Source organism: Macaca fascicularis, chromosome 16 (assembly GCF_037993035.2).
Source record: "Macaca fascicularis isolate 582-1 chromosome 16, T2T-MFA8v1.1".
Taxonomy (NCBI): domain Eukaryota; kingdom Metazoa; phylum Chordata; class Mammalia; order Primates; family Cercopithecidae; genus Macaca; species Macaca fascicularis.
The window spans coordinates 82,074,435-82,090,059 of NC_088390.1; the positions used below are offsets into that span (position 1 = coordinate 82,074,435).

Genomic DNA, 15,625 nt, shown 5'->3' on the forward strand with positions numbered 1-15,625 from the left:
GTATTTAGTTAAAGGTTTCTGTGCATTGGGAGTGTTCTGGGTAGTGAAGGTGACATGGATTTAGCCAGCTAATAAGGTAGCTGGTCCAGCATCTGCTCCTGACCTTTGATCTTCATAGCATCAGCGTTAGTGTTCAGTGGAATGGCGGGCTCACTTTGGAGAATGTCTTACCGTGTGTGATCCTTTGTGTCAGGCTGACCTCATTTGAATAAGGAACAGGACTGGGTAGAATGGGTCTTTGGCAGTTCTGGGAGCACTTGGGTGGAGGCAGAGCCCACTCAACTGGGACTCCTGAAAGGTTGGGCATTGCCCTTTAGTCCTGCCTTTCCCAGGTCACTTGCTCTGGTCATTTGAGGCCTACCTTCCTGTGTTGATATTAGTGCAAATGCTGGTTGTGCTGTGATATAGCTGTGTGTAAGCCTTGGCACTTGGTGTTGAACAGTGTTACAGTAGGTCTGAGTCTGATGTACATATGTATAAGAAAAAGAAAGGGCCGGGCGCGGTGGCTCAAGCCTGTAATCCCAGCACTTTGGGAGGCCGAGATGGGCGGATCGCAAGGTCAGGAGATCGAGACCATCCTGGCTAACCTGGTGAAACCCCGTCTCTACTAAAAAAAAAAAAATACAAAACACTAGCCGGGCGAGGTGGCGGGCGCCTGTAGTCCCAGCTACTTGGGAGGCTGAGGCAGGAGAATGGCGTGAACCCGGGAGGCGGAGCTTGCAGTGAGCTGAGATCCGGCCACTGCACTCCAGCCTGGGCGACAGAGCAAGACTCCGTCTCAAAAAAAAAAAAAAAAGAAAGAAGGCTCATAATCCTGGTTTGAAATAACTGATATTTCAGTGGAAACACGATGCCTGTTTTATTGTGTGGCCTGATCTTACTCTCTCCTGAAACATACTGCAATCTTTCTCCATTTTTATGTATGTGATTTTTAACTCGGGCATCTTCATTGATGTGGACTGTCTCACCACTAGAGTAACTTGACTTCTGAGCTGCTGATGCTTTTTTGTTCCCCTCCCCCCCGCCCCAGAATATCTCTTTTTCCCCTTATTTTTCTCTGGTTCTGAGTTATATGGTAGGGGAGGGATTCTTGGTGGGATGACCCCAGCTGGGTAAATGGGCTGTTTGCTGCAGCCCCTAGTTATGCATGTGAGACTCCTCAGGCCCGCTCCTTTAAGCTTAATCCTCTAAATTCTTTGTCTTGTAGGAAGATGACGATTCAGAGACTGAAAAACCTGAGGCTGATGACCCAAAGGTATTTGGTGTTGGCTGTGGTGGGTGGCTGGATGCAAACAAGGTGTTTGAACATTATGGCTCAGTTCGTACGTCTGGTCAAGATCTGTCCCACTGACAAACTGTGCAACTGTGTGGACATTTTCTGGGATAAAATAAACTTTATAAAGAAAGAACCTGGAGACGACTCAGGAATGAACAAATCCTGAGACATTGGATTTCCAGCCTTTCAGATTGTGCCATATCTCCTGACTAGAAAGGCGAGAGGCTTGGCTGAGTCCAACAGCCCACTTGCATTCTGCCTCCCAGATGGGGCTTTAAGTGTCTCTGCCCTGCAGGTGGATTCGTCTGTTTCTAGACTCAGAAAGGTGTAAGGGCCGCCTTGCGTGCTTGGATTCTCTTTAGTCATCTAGAAGTGAACAACAGGCTATAAGAAGGTCAGACCAAAATGAGGCCTCTCCCCAGCTCTCGGGGATGGTGGGTCTAATTCTCATTTTCCCGGGGGTGTGTCCATCCACTTTTGGGCAAGCTGCGCGGAATGGTCTTTTTCAGAACAACATAACTATTCTCATAGTTCCATCCTAGTAGCAGCCAAGAGTAATTTGTAGCAATTCCTATCACATTCCTTAATGATCTGTTGTGAAGGTTAAGACACCCTTGTGTTGGTTAAGCTGCTGTGCTGTGCATTGGCCATTAGAAATGTGTACTTGTTGAAGAGGCATTTCTTTATGAGGAAAAACTTCCCCCCCCCTCTTGCACCCAAAGAAAAAGACTTAATTCTACCACTCTAGACCTCCGGGGAATAAGGACCACGTTTTGCAGTTAAAAACTGCTTTGAGGCCGGGTGCGGTGGCTCACGCCTGTAATCCCAGCACTTTGGGAGGCCGAGGTGGGCGGATCACTTGAGGTCAGGAGTTCAAGGCCAGCCTAGCCAGTATGGCGAAACCCTGTCTCTACTAAAAATACAAAAATTAACTGGTGAGACTGGTGGGTGGTGCGCACCTGTGATCCTAGCTACTGGGGAAGCTGAAGCAGGAGAATTACTTGAACCCAGGAGGCAGAGGTTGCAGTGAGCCGAGATGTGCCAATGCACTCCAACCTGGGCAACAGAATAAGAATCTGTCTCAAAAAAAAAAAAAAACTACTTGGAAACCAGCTGTAACTTTCAAGATGACCTAATAAAATTTAGGAGATGTATGCCCAATTATAATCTAAAACAGTAATATACTTGAAAATATAGTGTGAGCTGTTCTGTATTTGAGCTGATTCTGTTATTGGATAGAACTGTGTGTAGCCACTAAAATCATGACAGGTTGTGAGTGAGAAAGGTAAGAGTGTGTTTTACCAAGAAAGAAAGTTTTGGCACCAGCATGCAGGAAGGAAAAAAAAGAACCCCTGCAAACTGTAGATGCAACCTACTTTCTATGCTGAGTGAAAAACCTGAAACCCAGGCCAAAGAACTCGCCCTGCCTGAAAACTGGCAAGATGGTATGGGCAGACCCATGGCCCCATAGTTCAAAGTCAGTCACAGCTCTGCTCGGGCTTTCAGAACAAAAACACTCAGTAGTGATAGTCTTATCTGTCCTAGTATTTAGGGTGTATAGAACTTGGAGCCTGCATGGAAAACATGCTCAGGGAGCCATTAAGTATTTGGGTTTCAGTTGTGGAGGGAAAGGAGGATGTGGGTCCTAGAGTCTTTCTGGGTACAGTTGCATCTTTTTCTTAGGGCTGGAAGGCCTCCTGGGGAAGATGGCTGGAGAGGAGGGTACGTACACTTAACGGTCACCCCTTCTAAAATCCTGTGATACAGGCATCAGATCCTTGGGGAAATGACATGGCTTTGTGAGTCAAGGTAAGGGCTACATGAAAAACAAAACAGACTTGACTACTGTCTGGTAGCAGTCACTAAAGAACGCGGTGGGAGGGACCCAGAAAAGGTGAAGCTGGGAAGATTGTGGAAATGCCTTTTGTGCTTAGGCTTCCCTTCTCAGCCCCACATCGTGGCTGACAGCCCCATCATTCCTGCCTGCTCCCTGACTGATGTGCTTTGCTGTTCCTCATTCACTCCTGTGCATTTCAAGTCTTACTGTGGAATGAAAAGTTTTCATGGAATAATTTCCATTCCTCTTGAGGAACACTCAGAAATCAGAACACAAAATCCAACCCTCAACGTCACTTGATTTAGTTCTTTTGGAGGGTAATGGAGAAGGATTTAAATAGAGCTTGCCAGCTTCAATGTTCTCCAATCCCCAGTGGCTGCCAGGCCTTTAGGAGTCCTCGTGTCTTCTCCGAGGACTACAAATTATCCCCAGCATGAGTCTTCTGTGATACTCTTATCTTGGTCCTGGCCCTGTCATCTTTCTGCTTGAGCTGGCCTCAGATTGTCTTCCACATAGCAGTGTATACCTGAAATCCAGAGCTCTCTGGCACATTTACGTTTTATTTTATTTATTTATTTTTTTGAGACAGTCTTGCTCTGTCGCTCAGGCTAGAGTGCATGGTGTGATCTCGGCTCACTGCAGCCTCCGCCTCCTGGGTTCAAGTGATTCTCCTATCTCAGCTTCCCAAGTAGCTGGGATTACAGGTGTGGGCCGCCACGCCCAGCTAATTTTTTGTATTTTTAATAGAGTCGGGGTTTCACCATGTTGGCCAGGCTGGTCTTGAACTCATGGCCTCAAGTGATAGGCCCGCCTCAGCCTCCCACAGTGCTGAGATTACAGGCATGAGCCACTGTGCCCAGCTCACATTTTAAAAAATTGATGTGTAACAATATTTTTTACATTAAAAACTCTTAATTTTGAACATTCTGCTTTAAGCATGTGAAGTTTTTTGGGTTTTTTGTTTGTTTGTTTTTTCAGATGGAGTCTCACTCTGTCACCTAGGCTAGAGTGCTGTGGTGCCATCATAGCTTACTGCAGCCACAACCTGCCAGGCTCAATTAATCCTCCCACCTCAGCCTCCCAAACAGCTGGGACTACAGGTGTGTGCCATCACACCTGGCAATTTTTTTTTATTTTTTGTAGAGAAAGGGTTTTGCCATGTTGCGCCGCCTGGTCTTGAACTCCTGGGCTCAAGCAGTCTGTTGACATTGGCTTCCCAAAGTGCTGGGATTACAGGTGTGAGCCACCAGGCCCAGTGCACATGAACATAACGAAGTTTGTAACAATAGAATATGTTACAAGTGTGGATCTTCGTTAGAAGTGTCGTTTATTTTAACAATTAGATTACTGTCATAATTGTCGTCTCCACTAGATGGCATTCTCCTTTCTACTTTGGTTTTTTGTTGGGTTTTTTGTTTTGTTTTGTTTTTGAGTAGGAGTTTCGCTCTTGTTGCCCAGGCTGGAGTGCAGTGGTGCAATCTTGTCTCGCTACAACCTCCACCTCCCAGGTTCAAGCGATTCTCCTGCCTCAGCCTCCTGAGTAGCTGGGATTACAGACACATGCCATGTCGCCCAGCCAATTTTTGTATTTTTAGTAGAGACGGGGTTTCGCCATGTTGGCCAGGATGATCTTGCTCTCCTGACCTCATTATCTGCCCACCTCAGCCTCTCAAAGTGCTGAAATTACAGGCGTGAGCCAACACGCCCGGCCTCTACTTTGGTTTTTTAAGATCTTTTAATTTTTTTTCAGTAGTTCTCAAAACATTACACAATTAAAAATTGAAGATCTCAGAGTTTTTGTTCATTTTGGTTTTATGTATTGATGTTTGCTATTTTATAAGTTAAAACTGATGAAATTTTAAATTATTTATTTTAAAATAACAAACCCGGGCCGGCCACAATGACTCGTGCCTGTAATTGCAGCACTTTGGGAGGCCGAGGTGGGCAGATTGGTTGAGCCCAGGAGATTGAGACCAACCTGGGCAATGTGATAAAACCCCATCTCTATAAAAAATGCAAAAATTAGCCGGGCATGGCGGCGCATACCTCTGGTCCCAGCTATTCAAGAGGCTGAGGTGGGAGGATCACTTGAGCCTGGGAGGTAGAGGTTGCAGTGAGCTGTGATCTTGTCACTGCACTCCAGCCTGGGTGACAGACTGAGACCTTGTCTCAAACAAACCTATTACATATTAACATAAATAACATTTTTAGAAAAACTAAGTATTTCCCAAAAAATGTTAATGCAAAGAGTGGCACTGTGTCACCATTTTACAAATCTTTAACGTCTGGCTTAATAGAATATGACTGGGTACGTATAAATGCTTTTACATTCAGGTCATTATAGGTATTCTTCTTTGATACTTTATCAGAACTCAACAGGTGATAGTTTCCTTGAAAGATTAGTTACATCATGGAATGTGAACCCTTACCAGTGAACTTTGTATTCTGCTTCCCTAAAATCCACTGGTCTGTCTTACCCTTTGAATGGGTCTTTTACCCATACATGACTTTATATCATCAGGCACTGGTGATTTGAAAATTGATGGTTTACTGAGTTATACAGATCTTAATGTTGACACGTTTTGTTCTGTGGTATCAAAAAAGTAACTTATTAGTGATGCAACTGATCTCACCGGAAAATCATTAAATGTTAGAAACCTTTTAGCAAGCCCACAATAAGGAGCAACACATTTTTCTTTTTTTTTTTGAGACAGAGTCTCGCTCTGTTGCCCAAGCTGGAGTGCAGTGGCATGATCTCGGCTCACTGCAAGCTCCGCCTCCTGGGTTCACGCCATTCTCCTACCTCAGCCTCCCTAGCAGCTGGGACTATAGGCGCCCACCACCGCGCCTGGCTAATTTTTTTTTTTTTTTTTTTTGGTAGAGACGGGGTTTCACTGTGTTAGCCAGGATGGTCTCCATCTCCATCACCTGAGGATCACCTCAGGTGATCCTCCCGCCTCGGCCTCCCAAAGTGCTGGGATTACAGGTGTGAGCCACTGCGCCCGGCCACACATTTTTCAAGATAATGTGTTTCTTTTTTTTTTTTTTTTTTTTGAGACAGAGTCTCACGCTGTTGCCCAGGCTGGAGTGCAGTGGCGCGATCTCGGCTCACTGCAAGCTCCGCCTCCTGGGTTCACGCCATTCTCCTGCCTCAGCCTCCTGAGTAGCTAGGACTACAGGCACCCGCCACCGCGCCCGGCTAATTTTTTTGTATTTTTAGTAGAGACGGGGTTTCACTGTGGTCTCGATCTCCTGACCTTGTGATCCGCCCGCCTCGGCCTCCCAAAGTGCTGGGATTACAGGCTTGAGCCACCGCGCCCGGCCTCAAGATAATGTGTTTCTAATAATTTTTGTTTGAAAACGAGTTTTATCATTTTCAGTATGTACTATCAGAGCTTTCCTTGAAGTAACAGGCTTTGGTCTTGAGAAAATGTCTGCCAAATAACCAAGTCTAGATAACTAGTTTGTTTGTCATTCTTTCAAATATAAATGGTGATTCCTGAAGAAAAATGCCAGTTCAACTGGTGACTGAAATAATCACAAATGGTAGTCCATCCTTTTCCGTGGCTTCAGTAACCTGAGGTCAGCTGCAGTCTGAAAATATTACATGCAGTAAGCTATTTTGAGAGAGAGTTCACATTCACGTAGCTTTTATTACAGTATATCTTTCTAATTATTGTTGTTAATCTCTTGCTAGTTTATAAATTAAACTTTATCATAGAGATGTATGTATAGGGAAAAAACATAGTATGTGTAGGGCTCAGTACTATCAGAAGTTCCAGGCATCTACTGGGAGTCTTGGAATGTATCCCCCAGGGATAAGGGGGCGTTGCTATGTGTACTTTTCCCTGAGACATTTATCTGACTTTGTTATGCCTCAGAAGTATTTATGCATGCCTCTCATGTCAGTGCCCAAAATATTAAAGAGATGTATATTCCAATGTCAAGATGTCATAAAACTAATCATTTTTACTGTTCTGGCAGAACGTTTTTTTTTGTTTTGTTTTTTGTTTTTTTGAGACACTCTGCTGCCCAAGCTGAAGTGCAGTGGCACAATCTCGGCTCCCTGCAACCTGTGCCTTCCAGGTTCAAGCGATTCTCTTACCTCAGCTTCCTGAGTAGCTGGGACTACAGGCACGTGCCACCGTGGCTGGCTCATTTTTAGTACAGACAGGGTTTCACCATGTTGGCCAGGCTGGTCTCGAACTCCTGACCTCGTGATCCGCCCTCCTCAGCCTCCCAAAGTGCTGGGATTACAGATGTGAGCCACCACGCCCAGCCTATGGCAGACAGTTCTTAAGTGAAACTGGCTTTTTTTTTTTTTTTTTTGAAACGAAGTCTCGCTTTATTGCCCAGTTTGGAGTGCGGTGGTACAATCTCAGCCCACTGCAACCTTCACCTCCTAGTTCAAGCGATTCTCCTGCCTCAGCCTCCCGAGTAGCTGGGATTACAGTCGTGCACCACCACGCCTGGCTAATTTTTGTTTTTTTGTTTTTTTGTAGAGTTGGGGTTTCACCATGTTGGTGAAACTGGTCTGGAACTCCTGGCCTCAAGTGATGTGCCCACCTCAGCCTCCCAAAGTGCTGGGATTACAGGCATGGGAATCCCATGGGATTGCACCCAGCCCTTTTGTTAAATCAACTGAGCATATATAACGACTACGGCTACGGTTTGGTCCTGCCGCCTCAATTTGTTCTAAAGTTTAGCGGTTTACCCACCATTGCTTGTGCAAATGTCAACACGATGAAAAAGACAAATAATGACCTAAAACAGTTTTGACTTTGCAGACCCCTTAGAAAAACTATTATTATTCTAAAACGGAAATCATGGGTCAGTGATTCAATAGTTGTTTAAGAACTGTTTTTATTGCTCTGAAAATGTCTGTTGTTCGCCTTCTGGGGTCTTGAGCCATTTTGAGGATGGGTTAGTATTCAGAGTAAGATGATTCAGCCCTGGCATAGTGGGGAGGAATTCAAACTCTGGAATGAGACCACGGTTTTCTTGGGGAAGTCCCTTAACCTCAGATTTTCTCATCAGGAAAATAATCATCATAAAATCTGCCTCATTGATTTTACAAGGTTCAACTAAGTAAAAGTAAAACGCAGTTGTCCCTCACTATCTGTGGGGATTCCAGGACCCCCCACCAGATGCTCAAGTCTCTGGTATAAAATGGTGTAGTATTTGCATTTAGCCTTGGGAATCCTGTATACTTCAAATCATCTTATACTACTTGATACAATGTAAATACTTTGTAACTAGTTGTTAGACTGTGTTGTTTAGGGAATAATGACACAAGCAAAAAAGTCTGACATGGTCAGCATAGACGTGATTACACACACAGACTTTCAACTGGAGGTGAGTTTTGGCCATGGATTTGGAACCACGGATCCAGCGGGCTGGCTGCACTTGGCTCAATATGTCTGGAGTGTCTTTGTTCAGTAGCATTGGCTGAACTGACCGTCATTTCCAGTTCCTCCTGTGCACACTTCCCAGGGTGGTCACACCATGTCGTCAGCCTGTTTTGGAAGAGCAGATTCCATGTTTTAAACTGGAGGGCACTCAGAGAAGAGCAGTCATAAAGGTGAGGGGACTCAAAGGCACATCACCTGGGGAAAAGGTAGAGCTGGAAGAGAGAAGACTCGGGAAGAGCCGGGGTTGCGCTCTGGTGTTTGAAGGTCTGCTGAGGGAAAGGCTAACGCAGCCTGAGGCAGACCTGAAGCCGCGCATAGAATTCCACAGTTTACCTTCACATAAAGAAGGATCTTTTGTGATCTCCGGCCAAAAGTGGTTGAGCTGTTTCATAAGGTAGTGAGCTCCCTGTCTCTAGAGGTTTTTCAGGCAAGTTTTTTGTGTTTTGTTTTGTTTGTTTGTTTTGAGACAGAGTCTCACTCTGTCGTCCAGGCTGGAGTGCAGTGTCATGATCTCAGCTCACTGCAAGCTCCGCCTCCCGGGTTCATGCCATTCTCCTGCCTCAGCCTCCCTAGTTGCTGGGACTACAGGCGCCCGCCACCACGCCCAGCTAATTTTTTGTATTTGTAGTAGAGGCGGGGTTTCACTGTGTTAGCCAGAATGGTCCTGATCTCCTGACCTGTGATCTACCCGCCTCAGGCAAGTTTTAAGAAACGACTTGTCATCAACATCATAAAAGAAATGCATGAGTAGAAATTGGATTAATGGCCAAGGAGTTCCCTGGGAACCCCCTAGGAAAGGACTTGGGCATTATACATAAGCAAAGTTGAGTATTCTCTAAGTTTATTATAATCTGATGACTTTAAAATATGCACAGACTGGGCCGGTCTGGTGGCTCATGCCTGTAATCCCAGCACTTTGGGAGGCTGAGACGGACAGATTACGAGGCCAGAAGATCGAGACTATCCTGGCTAACACGGTGAAACCCCGTCTGTACTAAAAACATAAAAAATTAGCTGGGCGTGGTGGCGGGCGCCTGTAGCCCCAGCTACTCAGGAGGCTGAGGCAGGAGAATGGCATGAACCTAGGAGGCAGAGCTTGCCGTGAGCCGAGATCACGCCACTGCACTCCAGCCTGGGCGACAGAGCGGGACTCCGTCTCAAAAAAAAAAAAATGCACAGACTGTGGAATTGCCCTAGTTTGTATTGCTCTGATGTTTGGGGTTACCTGTGAACGCAGAGTCCCACGTTTGGGAGCGTGAGTAAGAACTAACCCTGGCCCACCTGTGCAGGGAGCCTTTGGTCCTGTCCTTTAGGTTGGGGCAACAGGGATTGGGCTCTGCGGGTGCTGAGTTTGCCCCAAACTAGTGAACAGGAGGTTGGAGAAGGAGGCTGGGCGTTGCATAGGAAACAAGCTTTGGCGCTTCTGTTCCATTATTTTTTTGTCTCTAACTTCAAGTTTCTGGTTTTGCCTCTTTGGTAAGCAGCAAATTAACAGGAGGTGGCACTGCTGTTCTGGAAAAAGAGCAGAAGTGACAGTCTTGGGACCAGCACCTCAGTCCGGGAAAGGAGTGCCTGATGGCTGAAGTGCTTCCTCCCCCGTTTACCTTTGGCACCCGAGCATCCCTTTCGCCACTCTCCTTTGTCCATTTTTGCCTCGGTTGCCCTGGACAGTTTCCCTTGTTTATTTTTTTCTCCACTCGTACAGTTCCTGTGGATGAAGCTGTTTCCACTCACTCACTGTCCCTGACACACCCTTCCTTTGAAAACAAACACGGGGATTGAGGGCCTGGAGCAAGAAAGATGGAGCAGCCTATTGCCAGCTAACTGGGAGGAACTGGGATCGCCAGCCTCCCTGAGGTGCTGATCTAGGAAAAGAATCCTCCCGGCCCAGGAGTGCACATCTGTAAAAACAAAATTCCGTTTTCTGGGTCAAGGAGGTGGCGTCAGGTGGGGGTTGGGGGGAATTGTTCTGGCATTTTTTTTAAAGGCGTGTATAACCCCAGTTAAAAGAAGACATTTTAAAAATTCTTAGATCCCTAAAGTAGTACTAAAAGGTGGAGTTCACAACTTAGAGCTGGTCTGGTGGACTCGTGGTCCGAAAACCTGGGTTGTGCCCTGGCCTCTGGCTGTGGAACCACAGGCCTATAACTTAAGCTTCACTCGGCTCCATCTGGGCAGTGAGGGCCGTGAGACCCGCTTTACAAGGTGGTGATGACTGCGGCGTGAGAGAATGTACATGAATGTGCTTTTCACGGTATACAGTGCACTTGTTAGCAGTGCTTGGCCTTTGCAGTGTAACTAAGTCTGATTATATGCCCTCATCCTGTAGGTCAGAAGGTGCCACAGTTTCTTGGCTCACTGCCCTTTGTGTCTCCATAGTTTTTCACAGACCTCCAGAACCAAAAGAAATGCCTGACGGCTGAGCGCACACCTGTAATCCCAGCACTTGGGGATACCCGAGGCAGGAGAATTGCTTGAGCACAGGAGTTTGAGACCAGCCTGGGCAACATGGTGAAACCCGTCTCTACAAAAACTACAAAAGTTAGTTAGGCATGGTGGCGTGTGTCTGTAGTCCCAGCTACTTGGGAGGTTGAGATGGGAGGATCATTTGGTCCTGGGAGGCGGAGGTTGCCGTGAGCCGAGATCTGTACCACTGCACTCCAGCCTGGATAGCAGACCAAGACCCTGTCTGAAAAAAAAAGAAAACAAAATGCCTAACAAATGGTTCTGTTTCTTACATCATTCGCTTCAGACAATAAGTATTACTGTCCTCACAATTCAGTAGCTGCTTAAAAATATGTGTAAGTGTGTGTGTGGTATGGGACGTGTGGAGTAAGGCTATGTTTCCTGTAACAGTTATGTTAAATATCCTGTGGCACCTTTGTGAGTTTGCTGGGTTACCCCAGGTAACAGTTTGGGAACTGTGGCAGTAGATTGTCTTAGACTTCCAGATTGGGGGCCTTGATAAGTCCTCACTTAGCCTTCTCTGGAGGCTCGGCCGGGTGAGTGGTTCTCTGCCTCAGTGGCTGTTCACACCCACCCTGAAGAAGACCAGGTCTCCCAGTTGACTGGAGTTACTGACTCACAGTCTAGACAAGGATTTGTGTTGGGCAGAGCTGACTCGGTAATTCCCTCACCCACTCTCCTCTCAACTCCTTCCCACTGTCCTTGCATTACTACTGATCTTTTGAAGTACCAGAATCAAATATCTGAAAACTGCCTAAGGGGCTAATCTTCCAGGAATTTGTTGTTGACTGCTGATTACAGGAAGAACTTTGAGGAGCCTGCCAGCAATTGCATGCGGGCGGCACTGCAGGTTGAAATCTTCTATTCTCTGTATTGAACACAGGCTCCAGAACATGGGCAGCTTCTGCGGGGTAGCTGCAGAGCACAGGTGTTTCCCATCTGGGCTGCTGGTGTATTTGCTGCCCTTCCAGGACTCTGGGATCTGAAAGGAAGATGCTGTTGCTTTTCATAAACAAGCAGCAAAGGGTTGCATTCCTGCTGATATTGAAGGATGTTTAGGAGGGTATGTGATGTGGTATGAGATAGGAGCCCCGAGTCCTTTTGCAGCATTGCAAACAGGTTGTTTGCGTGCCTCTGTTGATGCACTACTGGAGAGCCCTGAGAACTGAGAATTACTCTGTCCAACGGAAGAGCAAACTGGAGCTCTCAGAGCTTAAGCTTGGACTTTTCTTTTAATGGACAGAGTTACATTTTTATAAAAATACAATTTGTGGGCCAGGCGCGGTGACTCAAGCCTGTAATCCCAGCACTTTGGGAGGCCGAGACGGGCGGATCACGAGGTCAGGAGATCGAGACTATCCTGGCTAACCCGGTGAAACCCCGTCTCTACTAAAAAATACAAAAAACTAGCCGGGCGAGGTGGCGGGCGCCTGTAGTCCCAGCTACTCGGGAGGCTGAGGCAGGAGAATGGCGTGAACCCGGGGAGGCGGAGCTTGCAGTGAGCTGAGATCCGGCCACTGCACCCCAGCCTGGGCGACAGAGCGAGACTCCCTCTCAAAAAAAAAAAAAAAATACAATTTGTGTTTATTTTTATTTTTGTCAAATTATTGTAGCAAGATCGAGTATATTGCGAAAGGATAGAAATCACCTAATCCCATGATGCTAACCGTACAACTTTTTTTGTTGTTGTTATTGTTGAGACGGAGTTTCAATCTTGTTGCCCAGGCTGGAGTGCAGTGGCGTGAGCTCGGCTCACTGCAACCTCCACCTCCCTGGTTCAAGCGATTCTCCTGCCTTAGCCTCCCGAGTAGCTGGAATTACAGGCATGCACCACCACACCCGGCTAATTTTGTGTATTTTTTAGTAGAGACAGGGTTTCTCCATGTTGGTCAGGCTGGTGCCGAACACCTGACCTCAGGTGATCCACCCGCCTCGGCCTCCCAAAGTGCTGGGATTACAGGCGTGAGCCACCGCACCTGGCCTCGTACAACCATTTTTATTCTTCTTTTATGTTTGCCAATAATAACATATGTTTTGCATCCAGCTTTGTCTCTATCTATATATAAACGTTTTCAATGTTGCTATACTGTGTAATTATAATAGCAATATGACACAAATGAACAGATAAAAACGAACACTGAAGAGTTGTAGGTGTATGAGGCCAGGCGCGGTGGCTCATGCCTGTATTCCTAGCACTTTGGGAGGCCGAGGCGGGTGAATCACGAGGTCAGGAGATCGAGACTCTCCTGGCCAACATGGTGAAACCCCGTCTCTATTAAAAATACAAAAATTAGCCGGGCATGGTGGCACGTGCCTGTAGTCCTAGCTACTCAGGAGACTGAGGCAGGAGAATCACTTGCACCAGGGAGTCGGAGGTTGCGGTGAGCCGAGATCACGCCACTGCACTCTAGCCTGGTGACAGAGAGAGACTCCGTCTCAAAAAAAAAAAGGAGTTGTAAGGTATGAATTATATCTCAATAAAACTGCTGTAAGAAAAAAAAAAATTTTTTTTTTTTTTTAAATTTTTTTTGAGACGGAGTCTCACTCTGTCATCCAGGCTGGAGTGCAGTGGTATGATCTCAGCTCACTGCAACCTCCTTCCTGGGGTTCAAGCAATTCTCCCGCCTCAGCCTCCCCAGTAGCTGGGACTACAGGTGCACACCACCACGCCTGGCCAATTTTTGTATTTTTTAGTAGAGCTGGGATTTCACCATGTTGGCCAAGCTGGTCTCGGACTTCTGACCTCAAGTGATCTGCCTGCCTCAGCCTCCCAAAGTGCTGGGATTACAAGCATGAACCGTGGTGCCCGGCAAAAAAAAAAAATTTTAATTTTGAAAATATTCCAAATAGAGATTTTTTTGAAAACTTCCATTGCAAACAGGTTGTTTGTGTGCCTTTGTTGATGCACTGCTGGAGAGCCCTAAGAACTGAGAATTACTCTGCAGAATGGAAGAGCAAACTTGAACTCTCAGAGCTTAAGCTTGGACTTTGGATCTCAAAAGTTGAGATCCACCAACTTTTGTTCTAGTGGTGACACGCACGAATCATTAGCCCCACAGATTTTCACATCATTTCCCTCATTCTCATATTTTCTTCAGCTGTATAGGTTAAATCCAGAAATAAGCACATTACACTAGCAAAATATGAATGGGTTTTTATAGTTGAGTGCTATGTCTGCAGTTTCCCTCTAATGAAGTTATCTGACGAACAGGAAACGGGCCATGTTCTTTACTTGGGTCAGAAGGAATAACTCATCCTTTAAGCTCGTGTTCTTATTGGAAGTCCACATGGTGGTTCACCCAGGAAGGGAGAAGAGCTGAGTAGAGTTCAGGATTTCGTAGCATTTTTTCTGTGAGTCCCCAGGAAGTCTCTAGGCTAAGGACAGGGTGGTAGCACCCACGGTTTGTGTGATTAAACCTGCAGGACCAACCATCCGAACAAGTTAACTCAGATGTGACTCACTGGGGCCCCATGGACTCTAGAGCTGTTTCCCCTGATCGTCATAGCTGAAAGATAATAATTCTGGCTGTCTTCCCTTAAGTCCAGGGTTTTAATACCTGCTTCAGTCTGACCTGCTAGAGAATCATTCCTAGAGCCGGGCGCGGTGGCTCAAGCCTGTAATCCCAGCACTTTGGGAGGCCGAGACGGGCGGATCACGAGGTCAGGAGATCGAGACCATCCTGGCTAACACGGTGAAACCCCATCTCTACTAAAAAATACAAAAAACTAGCCGGGCGAGGTGGCGGGCGCCTGTAGTCCCAGCTAATCGGGAGGCTGAGGCAGGAGAATGGCGTGAACCCGGGAGGCGGAGCTTGCAGTGAGCTGAGATCCGGCCACTGCACTCCAGCCTAGGCGACAGAGCGAGACTCCGTCTCAAAAAAAAAAAAAAAAAAAAAAAAAGAGAATCATTCCTAGAGAGGTGCTATTCCTTCTTGGTCTTTGTTGTTGGCTTACGCAGTGGTTAAACCAACAGCTTCCTAGAGACTGCTACCCTTTGCAGCCTCTTAGTCTAGAGGGAGAAGGTGGGAAGTTGGATAACTGGGCTTTGGAGCCAAACAGATTTGGCCTTGAATTTCACCATTGCCATTTATTGGGTCAGCTGCTTCATTGTGTTTTACCTCAGTTTACTTGTGTGCAAAATGGAAATAATAATGTCTACCTCATAAGATTATTGTGAGACTTGAATAGTGGTTAGCTTGTTAGTGGGTTCTATGTTTAGGGTGTCATATGGGGTGCTATGTGAGTGGGAGAGTATATGCTTCATCCTCAGTCTTGGTTTTATTAGTCCACCTGCCCCTGTGTTCTATCTCCCATACCCTGTAATCTCTTTTTTTTTTTTTTTTTTGAAATGGAATCTTGCTCTCTCTCCCAGGCTGGAGTGCAGTAGCGCGATCTCAGCTCACTGCAAGCTCCGCCTCCCGGGTTCACGCCATTCTCCTGCCTCAGCCTCCCGAGTACCTGGGACTACAGGCGCCCGCCCCCATGCCTGGCTACTTTTTTTGTATTTTTAGTAGAGACGGGGTTTCACCATGTTAGCCAGGAAGGTTTCGATCTCCTGACCTCGTGAGCCACCTGCCTCGGCCTCCCAAAGTGCTGGGACTACGGGCGTGAGCCACCGCGCCCGGCCCATACCCT

At 46.6% G+C, this 15,625-nt stretch overlaps 1 protein-coding gene across 34 annotated transcripts in view; it reads left to right on the forward strand.

Annotated features, from left to right (window-relative positions):
• Window positions 1–15,625, forward strand: part of SAP30BP (SAP30 binding protein) — a 43,496-nt gene that overhangs the window by 3,421 nt on the left and 24,450 nt on the right. For 17 of the 34 annotated variants that reach the window (XM_074020490.1, XM_074020500.1, XM_074020508.1 and 14 more), the window contains one exon: window positions 1,208–1,255. The exons of 4 other annotated variants lie outside the window; for them this stretch is intronic. Coding sequence is in view for 16 of the 30 variants with exons in the window: in XM_005584966.5 (XP_005585023.1) it covers window positions 1,208–1,255 (48 nt within the window). In the remaining 14 variants the exon portion in view is untranslated. Of the gene's footprint in view, window positions 1–1,207; window positions 1,256–2,959; window positions 3,086–15,625 lie in introns of all 34 variants that reach the window. 13 more of the 34 variants (XM_074020491.1, XM_074020501.1, XM_045376681.3 and 10 more) reach the window with 2 other exon arrangements.